General features: G+C 40.4%; 1 protein-coding gene across 1 annotated transcript in view; it reads left to right on the plus strand.

Moving 5' to 3' along the window:
• The window catches only part of FER1L6 (fer-1 like family member 6), a gene marked incomplete at its 5' end in the record, with an annotated part of 316,530 nt that extends 297,108 nt beyond the window's left edge, over nucleotides 1-19,422 (plus strand). The window contains one exon of the mRNA XM_082257934.1: nucleotides 19,149-19,422. Within this exon, the coding sequence (XP_082114060.1) occupies nucleotides 19,149-19,329 (181 nt within the window). The 3' untranslated portion in view covers nucleotides 19,330-19,422. The remainder of the gene's footprint in view (nucleotides 1-19,148) is intronic.
• Nucleotides 19,423-21,182: the final 1,760 nt, after the last annotated feature.

The following is a 21,182-nucleotide window of genomic DNA, read 5'->3' on the forward strand; positions in this document are numbered from 1 at the left end:
TAATATAAAGTGTGTTTTGTGTAACGTTTTTTGTTTTTTTTTTTAATTTCCCTCCCTAGTTCCGCTCCCATGCAGCATTGCTGCTGCAGGGAACGGAACTAGGAAGTGATCGTACCGACGGAGGGACGGAGGAGCGGCGGGACTCTCGGCTGGCGGTCACAGCAATGAGAGATCATCGCTGGATCGCCAGGATTAGGTAAGAGAAGCTCCGCTGCGCTCTCTGCAATCCACCCCGAGCGTGACTCGGGGTTACCGCTCCTGCAATGAAAAATCAACCCCGAGTCACGCTCGGGATTACCGCTAAGGCGGTTAACTAGTTTTCTAGACATTCAATAAGGAATTGGAAATCCTTAGAAGCCTTTTGATCCCATTGAAATAAAACTGGCTTACAAAGGTGTCAAGGTGATGTTCATGCATAGAGATAAGTGAGATATGATTTTTGAAAAATATTTAAAAATAACAAATGGTCAGCTTTAAAAAAAAAGTATTGGAAAACAAAGGAGCTTTTTCCAAAATACTGATTTTACAATAGAAAAAATATCACAGACAAAGATACTGCCTCATTCCTAACAGCTGATACCCCTATTTGCCCCACAATTTGTGCCCTAGGTAAGTTAGATAAGGTATAGGTAAGTCTTTAACTACCACCTGAAAGACCTTTGTATCTCTGGCTGTGGCTCTCTCACAGAAAAAAAATATTTTATATCAAAATGTAACTTTGTTATGCTCTTATGTTAGAGATATAACACATCTATTGGAGATACCCCCTTTGTATCTCTTGGTGTTTAGTCACTTTGTATGAGCATTACTCATGGAGGAGGCATTCATGTTAGCTTTTTTCTTAGTGAATGTTTTTTTTAAATTTTTATTAATACACCATCTTTTTGTGTTTTTTTTTCTAACTCCCTTCAGATAGTGGGGATTATGATGAGCACAACATGGGTGAAAGCAGGATAGTTTTTTTATAATGATGGATTGTCTATGTTTCTGTGACACATTTTATCATGGCATAGGTACATAGACAATATTTTCATTTTTTGGACTGGTTCAGAATATATGTTGCATGGGATAATAGCAGTACATAATTAAAATTACAAAAAAAAGAGAGAAATGTTGTGTTTCAGTATGGAAGCATACAAACAAGTCTAGGTTTTTGTCTTTTCTTTATATCAAATTATGAAAAAAAAAATGGTGGTTTTATCTCTTATCTCTCCACTTTATCATCCTGACAAAGACAGTTTTTATTTAGATAAAAAAAAAACAATACTAGTCCAAGTTTTTCCAAAGCAGAAGTAAATGCAAGAACTAAATGCAGGCATAAAGTAAACAGCAAGGCAATAAAAATAAAACTTTTGGTTCATTTCGTTCCACTGTGCCGACCATTACATGACAAATTAGGTTAGCAGTGACAAATAAATCACTAGCCTCAGCGGAGGTAATGGGATCACCTTAGTCTGGTCAGATCTGCCTCCACTTCATCATAATAAGGTTTATGGCTTCTATTTTGCTTATAAATTGGGAACATGTCCATTCAGTCATAATAAAAGCATTAACTTACCGCTGTTCTCGTGTGCCAGACTATGTTGGAAAGATTTAATAAGAGTCACATTTTAACAAACTGTTCGAGAGAATATTGTTCTCTGAGCAGCATGTAATATTTAAAGAGGTTGTCTTTGAAATAGTTAAAGATGAACACTAGTCCTAAATAAATTGTTAGTTATTGTACAGCTACTTCTATTGATCAGGCTAGAAAAAGTCTAATTTCTCTGCAAACTGTGAGTAGTTCTCAGTGAGCAAAAGAAGCAACCTGTTTCCCAAAAGCAGTTGATACCAACACGTTTAAGTAATTGGACAGCTGATCTGTTATTTACAGCATCCCCATCACACAGGAGCATTACTCACAGCAGTCCACCATCCATCATGACTGACACCTGTGTCCGATGCTGGAGGTTGCAGAGGTGAAGAGACTCCATAAGGATGTCACTTGGTCTACAGTATGCTATAAATCTGTAGCACCCTCCTAAATAGGTACTAGGATTAGATAGATAGATTTAGTGTTGGTTCTGTGGAGCTGTGCTTTAGGTAGGTACTGTAAATTTAGCTTGTCAAGCTATATTCAGTGTGGCTGCAATTGCTGTGTTAGGTAAATTTAGTTGCTCACTGTATTCAGTGCAGCTGACATTGACTAGATAGGTCTGCTCAGTGTTCTCAGCTGCTGCTAGTGTGTTTACTCCCTCTACTGTCCAGAAAATCTGTGAGAATTGTTTTGGATCATGGGTGTGGAGCTATGCAGATGGCAGCATGAATATTGATACAGCCCTGGCCAATCCCAGGGAGCTGGGCCCTGATGGCGTGTCGGGTAACTGTATATATTCTCTGAGCACACTGGGCTCTGGATCTTTTCCTAAAGAGGATCAGTCCAGCCTGGAGGGCTTGCTGCCCTCCAGAGCAGTGCTGCCATGTGCTTCCTATTTGCGAGGCCTCAGGTGGGTGGCCTGAATGCTGAAGCTACAGAGAGCTGACTAAGGGACTGTCTGCTGAAGATCTAGTCTGGTATTAATGGAGGAAAGTGTTGATTGGAGGTTGGAAAGAGACAACCAGCTTTCCCTGGGCATTTTGTGAGTACAGACTGCTGAGAGATCTTAAAGACTTATGGGCTGTTTTCATCCCTGTTGTGCTAAAAGGGCAGCTGTGTGTTTGCTATCACGTGACTTATGGGCTGCATATCCACCCCTGTTGTGCTAGAAGGTCAGCTGTGTGCTTGCTTTCACGTGACATCAGAGGGGGCGGTGCCACCAGGTGGCGTAGTTGGGTGGCCCTGCCCCTTTTCTATATAAGAAATGTCAAAGCGAGGAGAGGGCATACGGCGGGAGGCCTCCCAGGAGGCGAGAGCATTTTTTTTTCTATTTTTCGGGTCAGCGGCTGGCGTGATTGACGATGGATTCACGTTTTTTATTTTTAATAAAGGATCTGTCAAAACCTGTCTCGTGTGGTTATTACTTTTTTACACTTTTTTTGGTGAATGGGTAGGAGTATTATGCACCCAATACCAACTCACAAGGGGGGGGGGTGGTATCTGGGGACCCCCTTGTTTAACTGCTCTACTCAAAGTACATTATAGATTTACAGCATTTTATTAGAATCAATAGACCTGTGGCATCCCAAATCTCCCTTTTGCCACTTTATATTTAAAAAGGCATTAGAGGCCACACATCTACTTAGTATTTACATATAGAACTTTTTCAACCTAGGCTGGAATAATGTCAAACCCATTTTTTTTTTAAATCACAAACTGTATGAGGAGTTCTCTATGTCTTGCGGGTGAGAGTGGTTGATGGCAGTGTGTTATTTGTTATGCATGTGAGCTGGAAACCACTTTTTATCCTTGACATTGTTAACAAACTGTGAAAAATTGACTCAAAATCCTTTTATTAAAAAAAAAAAATTCTCACTTTTGATGTTAATAATTTTTCACTTTGAACTCTTTAAACTTCTGTAAGCAAATTATTTACTTATCCCTTAATGTGTCTTTAATCTTCTAGATTTCTTTCTCATTGCAAAGTCTTTGAACAAGTCCTCTAAATGAATTTGCTTCTATCCTTAGCAGAGACAAGGCACCCAGCCTGTCTTTTTGTTTAGTTGTTCTGTTGGGATCTTTAGTATGTTTGGGAAAATCAACTTATACTTTAAGGGTATGATAGCTAGGGGAAAAATTCTGTGGTGTTCCCGTCCCTTAGGGGGACAAGTACATGCAAATTCTGCATAATAGTCAATCCAGCCCTGCAAGGAGATAAAGGTGTCTCATATCTCAGGTGGGATATTTGCTCTCAAAGCGGTTGTATCCTCACTATTAAAAAAAACCAAACAAACCCTGCAAGACAAAGGCATAATGAGCTAGTGTGCATCGCACTTTAGCTCATTATGAAATACTTACCTTAAAACGAAGCCCCGACATGGACGCTCGGACACCGCTGAGGGAGCTGTCATGTCCCTCAGCGTCTCTTCCGGGTTCGGCGGCTCTGGTGCTGTGAGTGGCCGGAGCCGCGATGACGTCACTCCCATGCATGCGCGCAGGAGTTCACTTACCGGCAAGGAACTCTGAAGGTCCGCCGGACCTTCAGAGCGCATGCGCCGCTAGTGTCAGCGGCTACATGCAGGGCAAATATCTCCAAAACCGTGCAATTTAGAAATTGGATGAAAGGTTTAGAACTGGAAAACACTTTTTGAAAGATAAAACGTGAATTTTGTTCTATACAAGTATGTAGATCAGAGCAAAATGAGGGACAAATGCGGAGTAAAGAGGGACAGAGGTACTTTTTTTCAAATCAGTGACAGTCCCTCAAACTCAGGGACAGTTGGGAGCTTTGGCAAAAGTGGTTAGGTACATCCAAGACTCCCAGGTAGACAAGAACAGAGGTTGGAATTATGGATTGGAGATATCATTGTTGGAGAAGAAATGAGGGGTTTACCCAGCCTACTAGACACCACTTGTAACCAAAATATCACTTGTGGGTGGAAAGGCCCTTTAAAATCAAACCTAGAAAATGAATGATTTAATCAATGCTTTGATTGCAAAAGCACTTTGATGAATCAGTCAGGCACTGGCAGTTTATAGTCTTCACTGCGGGAATAAAACAACTCAGGAATACATTACAAATACACATCAAAGATTATGAAATAAAGAACTGAGTCTGCTGTGATTAAATATGTATTTTTCCCTATGCAGCAAATATTCACACAGTTTCTTTTGCTTAACCCTTTGTTTTACCTGCCCTTTCTGTCCTTGATTAAAGACAGAGTAAATCCTATTGAGAACATAATGAAACATGAAAGGAAAGCTTCACAAAATGTTTCTCTGCATAGGTTTAGGTGAGGCAAATTATGTGACTGTATGTTTTGATTGCTGTGATTGAAATTCTACGCTCCCTACATCAAGCATTGCTCTTTCACTCCATCTGTGTGGAGAGTTTGCTGGAATTAAAGAGCCACAGCTGACTTTGCATCTGCTCTGGGGGCCAGTACAGCAGCATATAACTGTCTAATAAATAGCAAATAATTTTAGATAAAACGAATGTCACTGTAATTGTTGTATCTCTATCAGATTACTGTGAAGACAATCTCAGGCCCTTGAAACTTGGACACCTTTCTAGGTTACAGTTGGAGATTTCTGCCATTCTAAAATTAAAGTGTTCACGTCTTTTGTAAAAAAGTTTTTTGTTTTTTGTTTGTCAAAAGGAGTAATTGCTGTATATAAACCATTAATTTGTCATCAATATCAATATTTCAATGTATATTGTGACAGGAAGTCAGGTAAATCTGTGGGTGTTGTCACAGACAGGAGATACATTTCTGCCTTGTTTAGACAATTCACCAATTACTATCAGGTGTCAGCTGCAGAGGTAGCCAGAAAGGTTTAGGACGTTGAAAAGCTTCAGCTATTCAGAATGAGGCAATTAAGGCCTCTATAAGTTACCCAGAGGATGACTACTGATTGCTGCATCCTGAGGCTTTGTGTGTTAAGGAGAGCAGTGAGCTGAGAGACTTCTGAAGGTGAGGTGGTGTGGACTTTTTCTGTGTGAAAAGAAAAACAAATAGACTATTGGTTTACTGCTGTATGACCAGCAGTGTCTGCCCAGCAGTAGGTTGTGACATACTCCATAGGTAGGTTCCTGTGTTGTGAAGGTAGATGCCCCAAGTGGCCAGGGTTTATTTTATGTTTTGTTTGATTTATGCTGTTTGGATGCTTGCACTTGTTCCAGCAAATTGGAAGAATAAACCATAGACCGTTGTTTTCAACCACTCCTTGGCTGTCTCTCTGTGTAGCGAACCCACCCAGGGGGTCACCCACACCCGCTACCAAGCCAACCCTTTACAATATATATATATATATATATATATATATATATATATATACACACAGTTCGAGAGTGCAAAATTTGTCACATATCTGCAAAGAAACCAATCAACTTCTAACCTCAGCTTGTTCAATTAAGCTTTGGCAATAAAACCTGGTAGCTGATTGGTTTCTATGCAGAATTGTGACTAATTTTACACTCTCTAGCTTTAGTAAATAAACCCCTATGTCAGGAAGGACATACCAGCAGGCTAAATGTCTCTTCTGGAAGGTAACCCGTGCATAGGTACAGGCTAGATCATGTTCCTTTACATGCACATAGCGAATGTGCACGTGCTCATGCATTCACACACACGCACATCTGTTGCTCGCATTGGCATCAAGCGGGCTATCTAAACTGAGCATGTGCTATGCTCCAGTGCTGTCTTGTCTACAGAATTCCCATGCATATCTGCAACCTGGTATTCTGCATCTTGCTACTGTTAGCAACCCAGCTAGTCATGACTACTCCTAAGCTCTACCTTAACTGACCCCGGCCTGCCCCTGACCACACTTCTGCCTGTGCCCCTTGCTGCTGCTCCACTAATTTGTTACCAACTAGGTCTGTATCCTGACTTTGTTGCACCATCTGCACCTGATCTGTCTGCCTATTTATGACCCTGTTCTTATGACTTTGGCTCTGTCCACATTGCTGCTGGACTGCCTGCTGCAAGCCTCAGCCTATATTCGTCTGGCACGTGCTCACTACCTGTCTGCTACCAGCCTGTACCTGTCTGATGTTGCCAGTGCCAGCCTGCTCCTGTCCCCTGCTCACTGGTGTCCATCTGGCACTTCTGCTCCTCTGTGGTCTACTGATAGTTTTCGCCTGCTTGATCCAGAGAGTCCGTCCAGCCCTGCTGCTAACAAGACCTACAGGCACTTATGCCACTCTGTACTCCTGCACCACGTGTCTGCTCTATCAGGGGGTCTGAGTCAGAGGAGTAAGAGAGGCTTTCCTCATAGTGCCAGGCTCTTCTACTAGGTATGTGACACACTAGAAGGAATCATGTCTAAAGCAGAAATTGAATTTGTTTGGACCATTGCTTCTTGAGTTGCTTGTTACTGTCCAGCCAGGATACAGCTCACTCCTGGAGAAATGCATGTTCCCCCGAGCAACCACCTCACAACTCCACCTGGTAAAGTTATAGAAGGTGGAGCCACCTCTTCAAATCAATAAATTTTGCTCTTTCTTTCTGTATCGCTGCCGAGTTGTTGGGAAAGAATGTAATTATGAAGGTTAAGTTCCACTTCTCCCTTGGTGCTGGCCATATAAAGAATAATATCTATGTCCCTATAATGAAGCTGTTTCAGTATGAAAGGGTTATGAGAAGCCATCTGGGGGTAGATGGTGGGCAAGGATCTTGTGGGCACTATTGTCAAATTCTCCTAAAAGCCATTGGTCTAGAAATTCTATAGGGTTCTTGCCCTCTATCCTTTAAGGTAGGCCCAGTGCGAAAATATTTATACACCTTAGTCCATGCTCCATGTTTTCTATATCTCTTCTTCATCCCTTTAGGGTAGCCTCTGTAGCTTCCTTGGGGACTGATATTGGTCCTAGCCACATGCTGGTGATGGCTGGGGCCTGGATATACAACGGGAGCTGCTTTTTTTTTTTTCTTTTTAAGACGAAGACATTTGAATATAAAGACACATACTTTAAATAGAAAAGCAAGAGAATCAAAGATCAGTATTAGAGTATTCCTCTAAATAGCATATTAAGATACAAACTAGTACAATACAGGCATAATTTCTTAGCATTTAGAAAACAACTAAGCGACAATTGTGAAATTGTGGTTGTGTAATGCGGCTATTGCTTATACTAAGTGTATATTATATCCTTCACCACTAATAAATTGTAAGGGATATAAAGGAAAAGACTAAGAAAGAAAAAGTGGGAAAAGGGAGAAGGGAAAGAAAAAAAAAAAAAAGAAAAGAAAAGGGGGGAGAGAAGAAGAGGGGGTACCCTACTGGGTGCCTTTCTGTTAATTTCCTTTATAGATTATTAAAACCATTCAAATAGGTCAGGGGTCTCCTTCAGACTTTAGAGGGGCCCGACAAGGGTCAGTGGGAGTAGAATATGTCCTGGCATCCAATGGGAGTAAACAATGCCCTATCTTTGGTGTCAGTGGGAGGACTAGGGTCCCACTGTTGGTGTCAGGGGGAGGACTAGTGCCCTATTGTTGGTATCAGTTGGAGGAATAGTGCCCTATTGATGGCATCAATGAAAGGAATTCTGCCCCATCGTTGGTGTCAGTGGGAGGAATTGTGCCCCTTTCGTTGGTGTCAGTGGGAGGAATAGTGGCCAATTGTTGGAATCAATGGAGGGAATTATGCCCTATTGTTGGTGTCAGTGGGAGGAATTGTGCGCTTTTGATGTCAGTGAGAAGAATCGTGCCCCATCATTGGTGTCAGTGGGAGGAATTGTGCTCTTTGGATGGTGTCAGTGGGCGAAATAATGCCCCATTGTTGGTATCAGCAACAGGAATTATGCCCCATTGTTGGATTCAGTAGAAGGAATAGTGCCCCAAGGGCCAGATAAAGGCAGCAAAGGGCTGCAATTTGGGGACCACTGATATAGGTCAAAGGGAGGACTGAAGTTTGATTGAATTGGAAAAGTCAATCAAGCTCACCAGAATGCCATAAACTTGACCACCAATCTTGCAGGCTGGCAGTTAGTTCCTCCATCTTCATAACATGGTTAAACTCATCTACCCATTCCCAAATAGTAGGGATTGTGGTGGTTTTCCAATTCCTAGGGAACAGGGCACGGCCTGCGTATAAGAGGAATCAGAGAAGGCCCATTAAGCATTGTGCCTGATCCAGGTATGATAAATAATAGGACTACTACTGATGTTTCCAGCCAGGCAATGGAATTCCAAAAGGGCCTAATGTAAGAACAGACCCACCAGATGGAGATCAGTGAAATAGTCTTTTTAACCTTTCTTAAATGCATAGATAGAGAAGAATGGGTGCAGTAACAACACTTGTATACAATCCTACATCCAGTAGCAGAAACCAGTATTTGTTATATTGCTTCCTCCTCCTTCCTATTCCTTTCGTCATCGTGACTTCACCAGGGGAGCACTCAACTAGAAGAAATGTTTTGCTATGTCCAGTCCTTTTAGTTGTAGTGGTCTCTTGTGGGCCCTCAAAGGCTATGATAAGCATGCAATGAGATTATAGTAATGAGAATAGTAAGGTTTTGGTCTAATAATAAGTTGCAGTCCAGGCAAAGTCTTGTTTTCTACATTATACCTGACTAAATGAACACTTCCATTTATTATAAAAGAATGAGGACCAGAAATTATTTTTTTAAAGTATGGACACATTAGAAGACAATGTAAACAGAGAACGCTTCTCTGGAGAGAAGCCAGTAATTCATATACTGATGTCAATAACGGTAAAACAAAATGAAGCATTCCTCAGGAGTTTTAATTTATGACCACAGGGGAAGAAGCGGTAATTAAGCAGCGAGTGTTATTTCCTTCCTCTGTAAATTAATCAAACAGAACAAGCAGACAATTTTCCATTGCGAGCGGATGATTTATTCACGCGTTTTATACATTTTGGAGTCTGCAGCTTTGTAGTGTCAATTTTTATTGATTATGAAATATTAGGCATTTCTTTTTAAATTTAGAAGAATATTTACTGAGGAGCTATCATTAAAATTCACATTTCACATAAATTAATGAAGCTCATGTCACTATCACCACATCACATAATGAATTAGAGTAAAAAAAAAAAAAATCCTTTCTTGCTATAACTGAAAAATAAAAACAAAAAAACCACCAAGCCTAGGGATAAAAACGTATGCTCCCTGGCTGTCTGGATCACTGTGGATGTGTCAGGTCACCTGTGGCCAGGTGACAACTGCACTCTGTAGGAGGCAGGGGTGCAGCGCAAGGTAGTGAACCCGATAGCAGACTGCTGCGGATGGACCGGAAAGTGAGCCCAAGATTCCCCAGGGCGCGGAGTCTAAGACCAAGCAGGTGTTCACCAGAGCCTCTAGTGGTGAGGATGGACTTGGCTGCAGCTGGGCCCAGGTCGCGGCCCCTGGGGTCCCCCGGGTCACGCTCCGTAGGGAGAGAGGGAAAGCAGCCACTCAGGACACACGGAATGGTGATGGGTAAGCCGAGGTCGGGGCAACAGACAGACGAGGGTAACCAAGGGACAGGCCAAAGGTCAGGGTAACAGGCAAACAGGAATAGTCAGAGACAAGCCAAAGTCGGTACACAGAAAGATAGATCACGCACACGGCAGACAGGAAGACAACTAACAAGCACTGTTGAACAGCCAAGCAGACCTGCAGTGCACTGGTTAATATAGACTTCCTGTGATGACCTGGGGTGGGGCTGAACAGGAAGGAGAGATGATAAAAAGGAACCAGAAGTGAAGTCTGGCCTCTAATACAGACATGAAGGAACAGGTAAGCTGCCAAACACTATTGCAAGTCCATGACAGGATGTTTCATAAAGTGTCCCTGCCATTAGTTCACAAGTATAAAGATACGCTGTAAATAAAGATGATTTGTGCTTGCTATCCCAGCAGAGGAAAATTGTTGCATTGTTGAAGTGACCAGTTCACTCTTGCATTCTGACACGGCCATTTGTGTCAAATTTTGTGTTCCCCACTAGGCCCTATACTCCTGTATGATTGTAGGACATAGTTATAATATAGGGGTCGCAGGAGAAACCACAGTGCCCAGCGGGTGATAGGCTATCGGACACACCCAAAAGAGTTGGATAGCAGCACCCCCAAGAATTATGCAAGAGAGCAAAGATTTTAAACACCACCTACAGGAAATAGAAGTATTAAAATTAATGTAAAACTAATTTTTGTTTGCTTTGTATATAATTTGGAAAGGTTAGAACCTCTATTAAGAGTTTAATTTCTGTTGAGAAAAGTGGGACAAATAGTGCTGATAGGATAGGGTTATCTCACTGGCATTGATATCTTAAAGTATTGATGTTAATATAAATATATATATATACTGTATATATAAAGCCGGCATATAAGGTCTAACAGCCAGTTCAGTGCAAGACAAGCCATTAAACAATATGGCAGCATAGAGGAGACAGGTAGTTGGAAAAGTTCAGATTAATACAATATTTTGTTGGACTGCATACAGTAGAAGGGTAAGTATGTATTTTATGAGTGCCATAAAATAATTTTATTAGTGCCTTTTTTGGACTTTTCAAAAATTGGTGGAAGTTCTTCTTTAACCCTTTCCTGCTTTATTTAAAACTATATTTTATTATTTTTCTTTTTTGTCTTAAGTTTTCAATCGGTATCATTAAAAGTTTTCACAGAAAGACAAAGGAAATAAGGTTCACAAAAAGTAAGCCGGAGGCAAGCAATATCACAAGGGTTGCGGATCCTCCGCTGTATAAAATACATACATAGTAAAACTGAAATGAAAGAAGAGAATATCTAGGTAAAGAAAGGTTAAAATGCAGGAGGTGTATACCAATAAACTGTACAATCATGATGAGCAACCTTTTCTGTATCAACAACCCCAATCATGTAGCAAAGGCTTGTTTCCATACTCATTGTAACCTACTTTGATCTTCCTACAGCCTGAAGGCAATACTTCATCAGGGTGCTATATAAGAGTATGATAGCAGAATAGACTTATTCCTAAAGGAATTCTCTTGTATGATCCTGAAATTCACCGTTTATGTTCTTAATGTCGGTCGACTTTCTTCGTGGGAGGACGGTCAGACTGTTTGAATTACAAGAATAAAGCTATTTCCTGAATTGTCGAAGAAACGCAAGTAAGAACAGAAAAGGAAGGCCAGGAGGCCAAGAGAAAGGGGGAGGGGGGTACAAGAAGGAAAAAGGAGAGGAGGGAGGAGGGGGGTGTATAGAACTCCACGCTCCAGACTCCACGATCCAAAATGTAATCTAATCAGGTACGGCCTGGGGGTCATTGGTCAGGTATTTGACCCATGGATCCCATATTCTCTCGAACATTTTCATTTTGTCATTTAGGATTGTTAATAAACGCTTGTTTACCATAATCCAAGAGAGCTTGTGTTTAACCACTTCTGGACCAGAAGGATTTGCCCCCTTAATGACCAGGCCATATTTTGTGATTCAGCACTGCGTTACTTTAACGGACAATTACGCGGTCGTGCGACGCTGTACCTAAATAAAATTGATGACCATTTTTTCCCACAAATAGCTTTCTTTTGGTGGTATTTGATCACCAGTGTGATTTTTATTTTTTGCGCTATAAACAAAAAAATAGCGACAATTCTGAAAAAAATATATATATATTTTTCACATTCTGCTATATAACATTCACAAAAAAAAAAAATGTAAAAATCCAAATTTTTTAACATTTTAGGCCAATTTGTTTTTTGCTACATATTTTTAGTAAAAAAAAAACGCAATAAGCGTATTTTGATTGATTTGCGCAAAAGTTATCACGTCTACTAACTACGGGAAAGATTTATGTCATTTTTATTGGTTTTTTTTTTACTAGTAATGGCGGTGATGGTGCGATTTTTGCGGCGACATTGCGGCGGACAGATCGGACCCCTGACTGACAGTAATCAGTGCTAAAAATATGCACTGTAATAATGACACTGGCAGGGAAGGGGTTAACACAGTAAGTGATCAAGGTGTTAAATGTGTACCTAGGGGCATGTTTCTAACTGTATGGGGGCGGGGCTTGTGAAATGACCATAGAGACATGTGATCCTATATAGAAGGATCTCAGGAGCTCTGTGATCATTCCAAAGAGAAGAACGGTCAGCTGTGTTTACAACAGCTGACCGTTCTTCTCTCTCAGCAGGGAGTGATCGCAGGTGGCAGGCGGCAATTGGAGCTGCCTGCCCCGTGCATCGGAGTCTCTACTGCCGAGTGGGGGCTTGAGCGAGTCACCGGCGGCGTGCGCTTGCCCCTAACTGCAGGCGTGCGACCGACGTATACCTACGTCGGTTCCCGCAGGAGGGGCTGCCTGCTGCAGTATAACTGCGGCGGGCGGTCCGGAAGCAGTTAAGCTATTCTAAAGGTATGACAGCTGACTTGGAAATGGTAATTTTTGCAGATACAAATATTTGGCATCATGCACACTGCAGCTCAAAAAAAAAAAAAAAAAGCTGCTACAGGCATTTGAGCTTTTATTTTAGCTTGAAGAAACTTGTGCTTTTTTGTGCTCTTGTGCATGTTTTTATTGAATGTCTTCAAGCTCTTTTGAGCTTTTTTGAGTTCCTTTGAGCTTTTTTGAGCATTTTGTTTTTCACTAACTCTCCTAGATAGTATTTTCTTAACCACTATATAAGTAAAACAAAAAGCTGGAACAAACGTTTTTATGCTCCTGCAGAAGCATATGTCTGAAAACGCCTCAAAAAGCCAAAGTGTGGATGGACACATTGGCTAACATGGAGGTGAGTTTCTAGGCAGAGAAAATGAGAGCTCAAAAGCCTGTAGGAGCCGCTTCTTTGTGCTCTTTTGAGCTGCAGTGTGCATGAGCCCTATAAGTGATACGTTTTCTCTGAGGTCTCGGGACATCCTCCACCATGCAACCCAATAGAGCATGTTTCGGAGACTTGGTCAAATAACCTTGGGTGAAGGTTTAAAAAACAAAGTTGTACACTCTGATCCAAAAATGCCTCATATTGGGGCACGACCACCATATATAGAACAGAGTACCCTTCCGACTTCAGCCTCAGAAACATAGTGGAGACACCCCCGGACATAGGTCGCCAGCCTGAGCTAATGAATGCCCTTTTTTGTTTGTCTTTATATACTCTCTTATCTTTGTACACTATACAAACTTTTTCTTTTACAAAAACCTTTTAGTTTAATTTTTTTTGAACATTATAATATACCTCCAGCCATGCAGTGGTGGGTTGAGACCTTTGTCAGGTTTAACTTGCATTTCCCTGTCATGGAGCAACCTCTCTAACAGAGACTGAGAGAGGAAAAAAGACATATTTTTGTTAAATAGAATGGCGAAAAGGTATAACCTCTGTTAGTTTCTTATTTTTTCTCTAGTGTTCTTCTGGGAAGATTTCCACGTTCTTCCTAGCCTGGTGTCAGCCTGTCTGTCAAGATGTAACAGACAGGACCGTATTGACCATTAGGCACATAGAAGGGTGACGGCAAAAAAAAGATCAAGTTGTCCATTGAGTATGCCCCATTTTTTTTATTTATTTACTGTAGTATAGATTTAGGTTTGTCCCAAGAATGTTTGAATCCACTTACTCAGTTGACTGACTCAGTATCTCTGCTGAAAGTCTATGTATCAACTACTTTTTCGGTAAAATAATGTTTTCTAAGATTCGTTTTGAACTTTCTTCATGCTAGTTTGAGGTCATGTCCTTGTATTCTTGATCTTGGCCTAAAAATTTAAAATACTGCCCTCCTGAACCGTATTCATGCCCTTGATGCATTTAAAGGTTTTATTCATGTCTTCTCTTTCCCTTCTTACCTTCAGACTGTAGATATTGAGTTTGTGAAATTTCTCCTGATAAGGATTATCCCTTGAACCCGTCACCATTTTTGTTGCCCGTCTGTTGAGTTATTCTATCTTATCAATATCTTATAGGCTCAAGAGACTGGTTTTCCATGTATAGTTTTTAGTTGTGCATTTTTTGGCATTAGCAGTAGAACCACAGGCATTTCCTCTAAACTTATATAGACACTTTCACAAAATTCAAAGCGAGGATAAAACCGGTAAGATAAAAAAATGTTCTTTACAACACTGGTAATCCTAGCAGAAAGTTGTTGGGTGCCAAAGATTGTATGTCTACAGGCTCTAGCAATGGACATCCAGCTGTGGTGGCAGGTATCACTGGGGCAGTGAGGGCAAATGTGATAGAGGTTCTAACCTTTCCACACTCTATTCAAAGTTAAAAATCAGAAAAGTTTTGTCTGGAGCTGGATTTGGGATAATAGGCTAAGAGCCTTGCATGGAATGTACAAAGATCATCAGGTGCCAAATTGCTCACCCATCATCAGGAATCCATATTGCGTGAGTCTATACTAAGCCAATAATTCATTCTGTGCCTGCAGTGAAAATACGTTCTAATGTATATTTTATAAAGGCCATTTTCTCTATCCATTCATATGTAATGCACTGCCCAGGGAATAAAGAATGCAGCAAATCGAAGCTCAGACACGTAGTTTTCAATTGCTGTGCAGTGTTTGGACTGAAGAGCAGTGGTTGTCAACTTATGAGCTAAAGGGGGCAATATACAGGTGGTCCCCGGGTTACAGACAAGATAGGGACTGTAGGTTTGTTCTTAAAGCGGGGTTCTGGCCTATTTTGCAACTTTAGTGATTCCTGGAGTGCTCGCTAGGCTGATCAACAATTGGGCAATTTCAATTTTTTTCGGGGGTCCCTTACCTTATTTTCAGGGCATTTTTGATTGTACTTCCTCCTTCTCCCCCCTCTGTGGCCAGGGCCACCGAAATCACTGCCGCCTTTGCATTGCATCCTGGGAGCTGTTTTTCATCACTCCCAGGAGGCTGGAATCAAGAAGAACTCCCAGAATACTCCCTGGAATCAGGAAGAAGGACACAGCAGATTACACTGCGGCTTTAGATGCCCACATCCAAGATGGCCACGCTCAGACAGAGTTTTTTAAAGTAAGGTTTTGACTAAAATCCAATACAATACACCTTGTAAGTATGAGAATAGCGGTTCTGTAAAGGGCAATGGATTAATATTATAGAGGTATTTTTAGTTAAAAAAGGTATTTGAGGCCGGAACTCTGCTTTAACCACTTTACCACCGGAGGATTTTCCTGCTAAAAGACCAGGGGGTGCGACGCTGTACCTAAACGAATTTCACGTCCTTTTTTTCCCACAAACAGAGCTTTCTTATGGTGGTATTTGATCACCTGTGCGATTTTTTGATCATGCGCTATAAACAAAAAAAGAGCGTAATTTTTGCAAAAATAACAATATTTTTCACTTTTTTTTATATGAAATTCCCCCCCAAAAAAATGTAAAAATCAAAATTTTTTAACATTTTCGGCCAATTTGTTTTACGCTACCTATATTTGGTAAAAAAAATCGCAAAAAGCGTATTTTGATTGCTTTGCGCAAAAGTTATCGCGTTTACTAACAAAGGGAAAGATTTTTGTAATTTTTGGTGTTTTTTTTTATGTAGTGAGTATGAGTAATGGCGGCGATCTGCGATTTTTTTTGCGGTACTGCGACATTGCGGCGGACAGATCGGACGCTTGACTGACATTTTTGACACTTTTGAGGGTTACCAGTGACATTACTGCAGTAATCAGTGCTATATATATGCACTGTTACTGCAAAAATTACACTGGCAGGGAAGGGGGTTAACAGTATTGGACAGGGAGGGGTTAAGTGTGTCCTAGGGGCGTGCTTCTAACTGTAGTGGGACATGGCTATTGGTGTAAAAAAAAAGATCAGACGGTTCTACATAGTAGAACCGTCTGATCTTCATTTTTACACAGGGAGAACTGACAGGCGGCTTGTTTACATAAGCCGCTCTGTCTTTCTCCCGCTGTACCGGCGATCGTAGTGTGACCGGCGGACATCGGGTCCGCCAGTCACACTCCTGCACTCCTCCGTGAACGAGCCGAGGCGAGCGCGCGCCTCGGCGGGCGTGCGCTCGCCCGCTATTGGCTCTAGAAGGAGTGACAGGCGAGTGACGTAGATCTACGTCACTCTGCCTGGCCGGGGCCGACTGCCGCAGTAAATATACTGTGCGCAGTCGGCAAGTGGTTAAGTCGAATTTGTTTGTAAGTCGGAACGGGTACATTTGTTAGGTATAGCTCCAGCTAAAATAATAACTTTTACGTTTTTTGGCTAGCATAGGGAAAGGTTATCACCCCTGTACCATTTGTTTTGCTGTCTGTACCCCTGTTCTGAAGATTTCACCTCACTTTCTGTCCCTATGACAACTGGATTTTGAACATTTTGGGTTGTTGTGGAAACAAGTATTAGTGATAAAGCTTCAGTGGAGACACCTTTTTCCTATGAGAGCTCTTACAGGAGTGAATTTCCCTTCCTAGGGGGAGATTTCTCTTCACTTCCTGTTGTCTCCTTCCATTTGTAAGTAGGAGTCATTTGTAAGTTGGATGTATGTAACCTGGCAACCGCCTGTATGCAGTGCTTGGGAGAACTTTCTGAAACTGTAGACCTAATAAAGGAAATGAGGGTCAAAGATTGTGGAAATGCTACATTTTTGGCTGGGAATATGCTGCAGAAGACGATACGAAACTGGGAACATGTTACATGTGGCTTGTAGATATTAAAGCTATCACCAGAATCAATGATCCCACTACAGACTGCTGAAGCCCAACAGCAGTAACATGTACACTTTGGAGACTCTGCATAGTAAACCGGTCTCCAAACCCCCCTACACATTTCCAGCTCCTGTGGAATTAGAGCATCCAGATAGTTGGGTCCTGCTCTGGGTATCAGGAACTCTGAGAGCAGCTCCTTTATGAATGAAGCCTGCAAATAGTGATACATAATGTATGATCCAATCAAATATACCTGGTGACTTAATATAATGATGACAAAACTCTTCTTTTTGTCTTTTAGCTGCTCAGACACTTTATTTTTTTTATAAATTGTAACAATATTGTTGTAATGTATTTGATTATTGCCTACGGTCTGTCATTTGATGTGCAAATAATTTACATTCCAGAAAAGTTGTATAAAACAAAAATAAAATCATTGGTGTTCTTCTTTAACTCCTGTTAGTTTACCCAGACCAGTACTTATTAACCCCTCTTTCAACTATTTTTCATACTGCATATGTAAACTTTTTTTCCTTTTTTTTTTCTTATTATTTGCTTTTTTTTGTAGCAGAGAAATACATATAAGAGTTATTTACTAAAACTGGATTGTGCAAAATCTGGTGCAGCTCTGCAAAGAAACCAATCAGCTTCCAGGTTTTAGCCCTCGTTCACACTGTTTGCGTGTTTGAAATCAACTCGCACGATTTCAAACCCACATTTCAGTGCGAGTTTGGGGGCAATTTGAATGACATCTGTGCGGGTTCATGCACAGATGTTTATTGAAATCACACCCAAAGTCGCATAAAGTGGTGCAAGAACCTACTTTTGGAAAATGACAGCGTTGCACCAATTAGGACAGTGCCGTTGGTGGCAATAGGCTCCGATTTGGCATGCGATTGTCAAATTGCATGTCAAATCGCGCCAATGTGAACGGGGGCTAAAGCTGGATACATACAATAAAAATTATGCTGTTTGATTTCCTTTAGATTTACCTTCAACTGTGTAGTACATGGGCCTGCCTGATTGCATACTAATTGAAAGTGTTTGGGTTTGACCTCATTTTATATGGTTTTAGTAAATCTAAAGGAAAAAATCTAAAGAAAATTGTATAGTGTGTATCCAGCTTTATTGTCAAAGCTTAATTGAACAAGCCAAAGTTAAAGGTTTGTACACACTATAAGAAAATTAGGCGAACATTTTTGTCCAAAGAATTTTCGTACGATTTTCGTATAGTGTGTACAGGACTTTCTACAGACAATTCAGAATTTTTCGTACGAAAATTCTCAAAGGGCCAAACTTCAAAGTTTTTCTCGTATGGGAAAAAAACAAATGACTTTAGTTTTAATGTGTATCGTTTTCGTACGATTTTTGTACAAGAAAAATTAGAAACAAAGACTGCGCATGATCAGAAACAATAAACAACAAAAAAAACCTTTGTCGTACGAGAATTTTCGCATGCATGTTCGTTTATCAGTTCCGATTTGCTGTGAAACAACAAGGAAAATCGGACGATTGTTTTCTTATAATGAGAACCCCACTGCTGATTGTCTACCATGCAAAGCTGCACCGGATTCTGAGTGAACCAGTTTGAGGAAATCTCCCTCACTGAATCCTTAAAATGCTTGTAAATAATTAGTAAATGGCTTTACTGTGGTTTTTGCTAGAAACATTGATTTTATAAGTGGTCACTAGTTACTGTTTTTTTTTTTTTTAAATGGAGACTGCTCAGTTTATTTTATCTCCAATTTGAAAATTTTGTAAAAATGTTAGTCAAAATATAATTATAAAGTAAAACTTAGTCAAAAGGTTAACATAGATGTAAACCCAATCACTAAAATCTCATACAAGCTTCAACATATAATATACTTTGAAAAGTCATTTTCAATATTTTCAAAATTCCAGCTTTTATTAAAATCTTGCCTGGTGATCCTGCCATGAAGTCTGAAATACCAGAGTTTCCTGTCCTTGCAGATATCTAACTGATATATAATGCATGACCCTTTTTTGTCTTTCAGCCGCCCAGACACTTCATTCTCATGGTTCATGAATCCATTCAAGTGCTTCTTCTATCTCATCTGGAGGAACTACAAGAAATACATCATCATTGCCCTGGCTTTGCTCATTCTTGCCCTGTTTATTGCACTATTTGTCTACACACTGCCAGGCGCTATCAGCCACAGAATCATGAATGGATAAGGAAGACAGACCTTATTAGTTTCATGTTACTGTTGAGTTTATAGTAAAATACCTTATACTGACAAGTCTTAGTATGCTGGAAACTGCTTTTACGCTCTACAGACTATTAGGATAAATTGCATTTATTTTCCTGTTTGGATACAATTCACTAATATTCAAGCTTAATAAACTTCCAAAAATGATAGAGCGTATAGCTTTGTGATGGGAAACTGTGTACATCAGCAAACCTGCACCAGGAGGCTACCAATAGCTTATGAATTATTATTAAAGCTGAACCCCTGGGATAAGCAAATATTGTCTCAATACAAAAGTCATGTATATTCTTCCTTGAACAAATCAATTATATGCTTTGTGTATTTCTTCCAGATCTGTGCAGTAATCCAGTGTGAGACTTTTACTGTGCAGGAGCTTCCTGTAATAAAGACCGCTCACTGTTGCTCTCTCTCCTTGTGCAGGGAGGCTGGTCATGTCTCCGCCCCCTCCTTTACATTTATGCAGGCAGCCTGTAGTTGGTGGAGTCTGATGGGCTACTCCCAAATCTCAATTTTTGTTGCACAAGCTATGTTCATCGCTGTGATGGTGTCACCACTACATTTACTATACAAGGTAGTACTAGTATAGATTTCTAATAGATATATAAATGCAGCTCTTTCACATAAAAAACATAAAAGGCCTCCATAACTTTAATGTTAGTGTTCAGAGTTGAAGAATCCAAAGAGTGCAATTTAACAGAAAGGGTAATATAAGATGTCCTCCACCGATATCACAGCATTCACTGAGTCCTACTGTCAGCAGTGAATCACCAAGACCGAACCAACATATCCAAAGAGCCACCTTATATCCTTGTTTCTTCTTAGTATGGGATACTCCAACAAAAGGGGGGCCTCAGATTGTGCAGAGTTTAGGAAATAAACAAAAGCGCTTTATTGTGCAGGATTATGGATAACCAGCATTTATTTAAATACAGCCCAAATACTCACAAACAATAAAGGTAAAATTGGCATGCCACTCCGAAATACAATAGGAAAGTTTGCTTATATTCTTTTGTGGCTGTTGAGGAATACATTTCAATGAAAGATTCTGTACATGGAAGTTCAGCTTTATAGCTATAAAAATGTGTTAAATTTCTTTGTGCCGACCCTTCAATTCACTTCTTGGGGGTTAAATAGCTGTGATCTGCCAAGTTGAATTTTTTTTTCTTTAAATGAATAGCAAATTCCCTCTCCCCAACTAGTTAAAGAAAAAGTGTCCTTTTTGGTAATCTTTAAATTTGCTTTTCCACCCAAAACAAAGGTACAATAATATTGAAGTTGATTTACTAAAACTGGAGAATGCAAAATCTAGTGCAGCTGTGTATGGCAGCCAATCAGCTTCTAACTTCAGCTTGTTCAATTAAACCTGGAAGCTGATTGGTTTCTATGCAGAGCTGCAGCAGATGTTACACTCTTTAGTTTTAGTAAATGAGCCCCAGTGCATAAAAATTTCAAAAGTATTCAGAGTTAACTGCTACAAGAATTGACTTTGCGGGTAAGAATACAGCATTATAAGACATTTCAATTCGTTTTGAAAGACCATATGTAAACTTATCTGTAGTCATATGATTGTCCAATGCATTTCCTGTACAATAATACATTTAAAAAGTACATTAATAAATTATATTTCAATTGAAATGTAGTATTTCATTTTTTATTCCTAGGCATTCCTATTTCAGTTATGGGTATATGAAAGGGTGGAACAGGTGGGATCAAAAGGACAATAAGAGGGCACTATTACAGAAAGGAGGGGTGTGGAACACAGGAAGGTAAGTGGTGGTGATGATTTCCTAGTGGATAAAGAGAGGGGAGGGATAAGAA

This window comes from Pelophylax lessonae (genome assembly GCF_965119305.1).
Source record: "Pelophylax lessonae genome assembly, chromosome: 5".
In the NCBI taxonomy this organism is placed as follows: domain Eukaryota; kingdom Metazoa; phylum Chordata; class Amphibia; order Anura; family Ranidae; genus Pelophylax; species Pelophylax lessonae.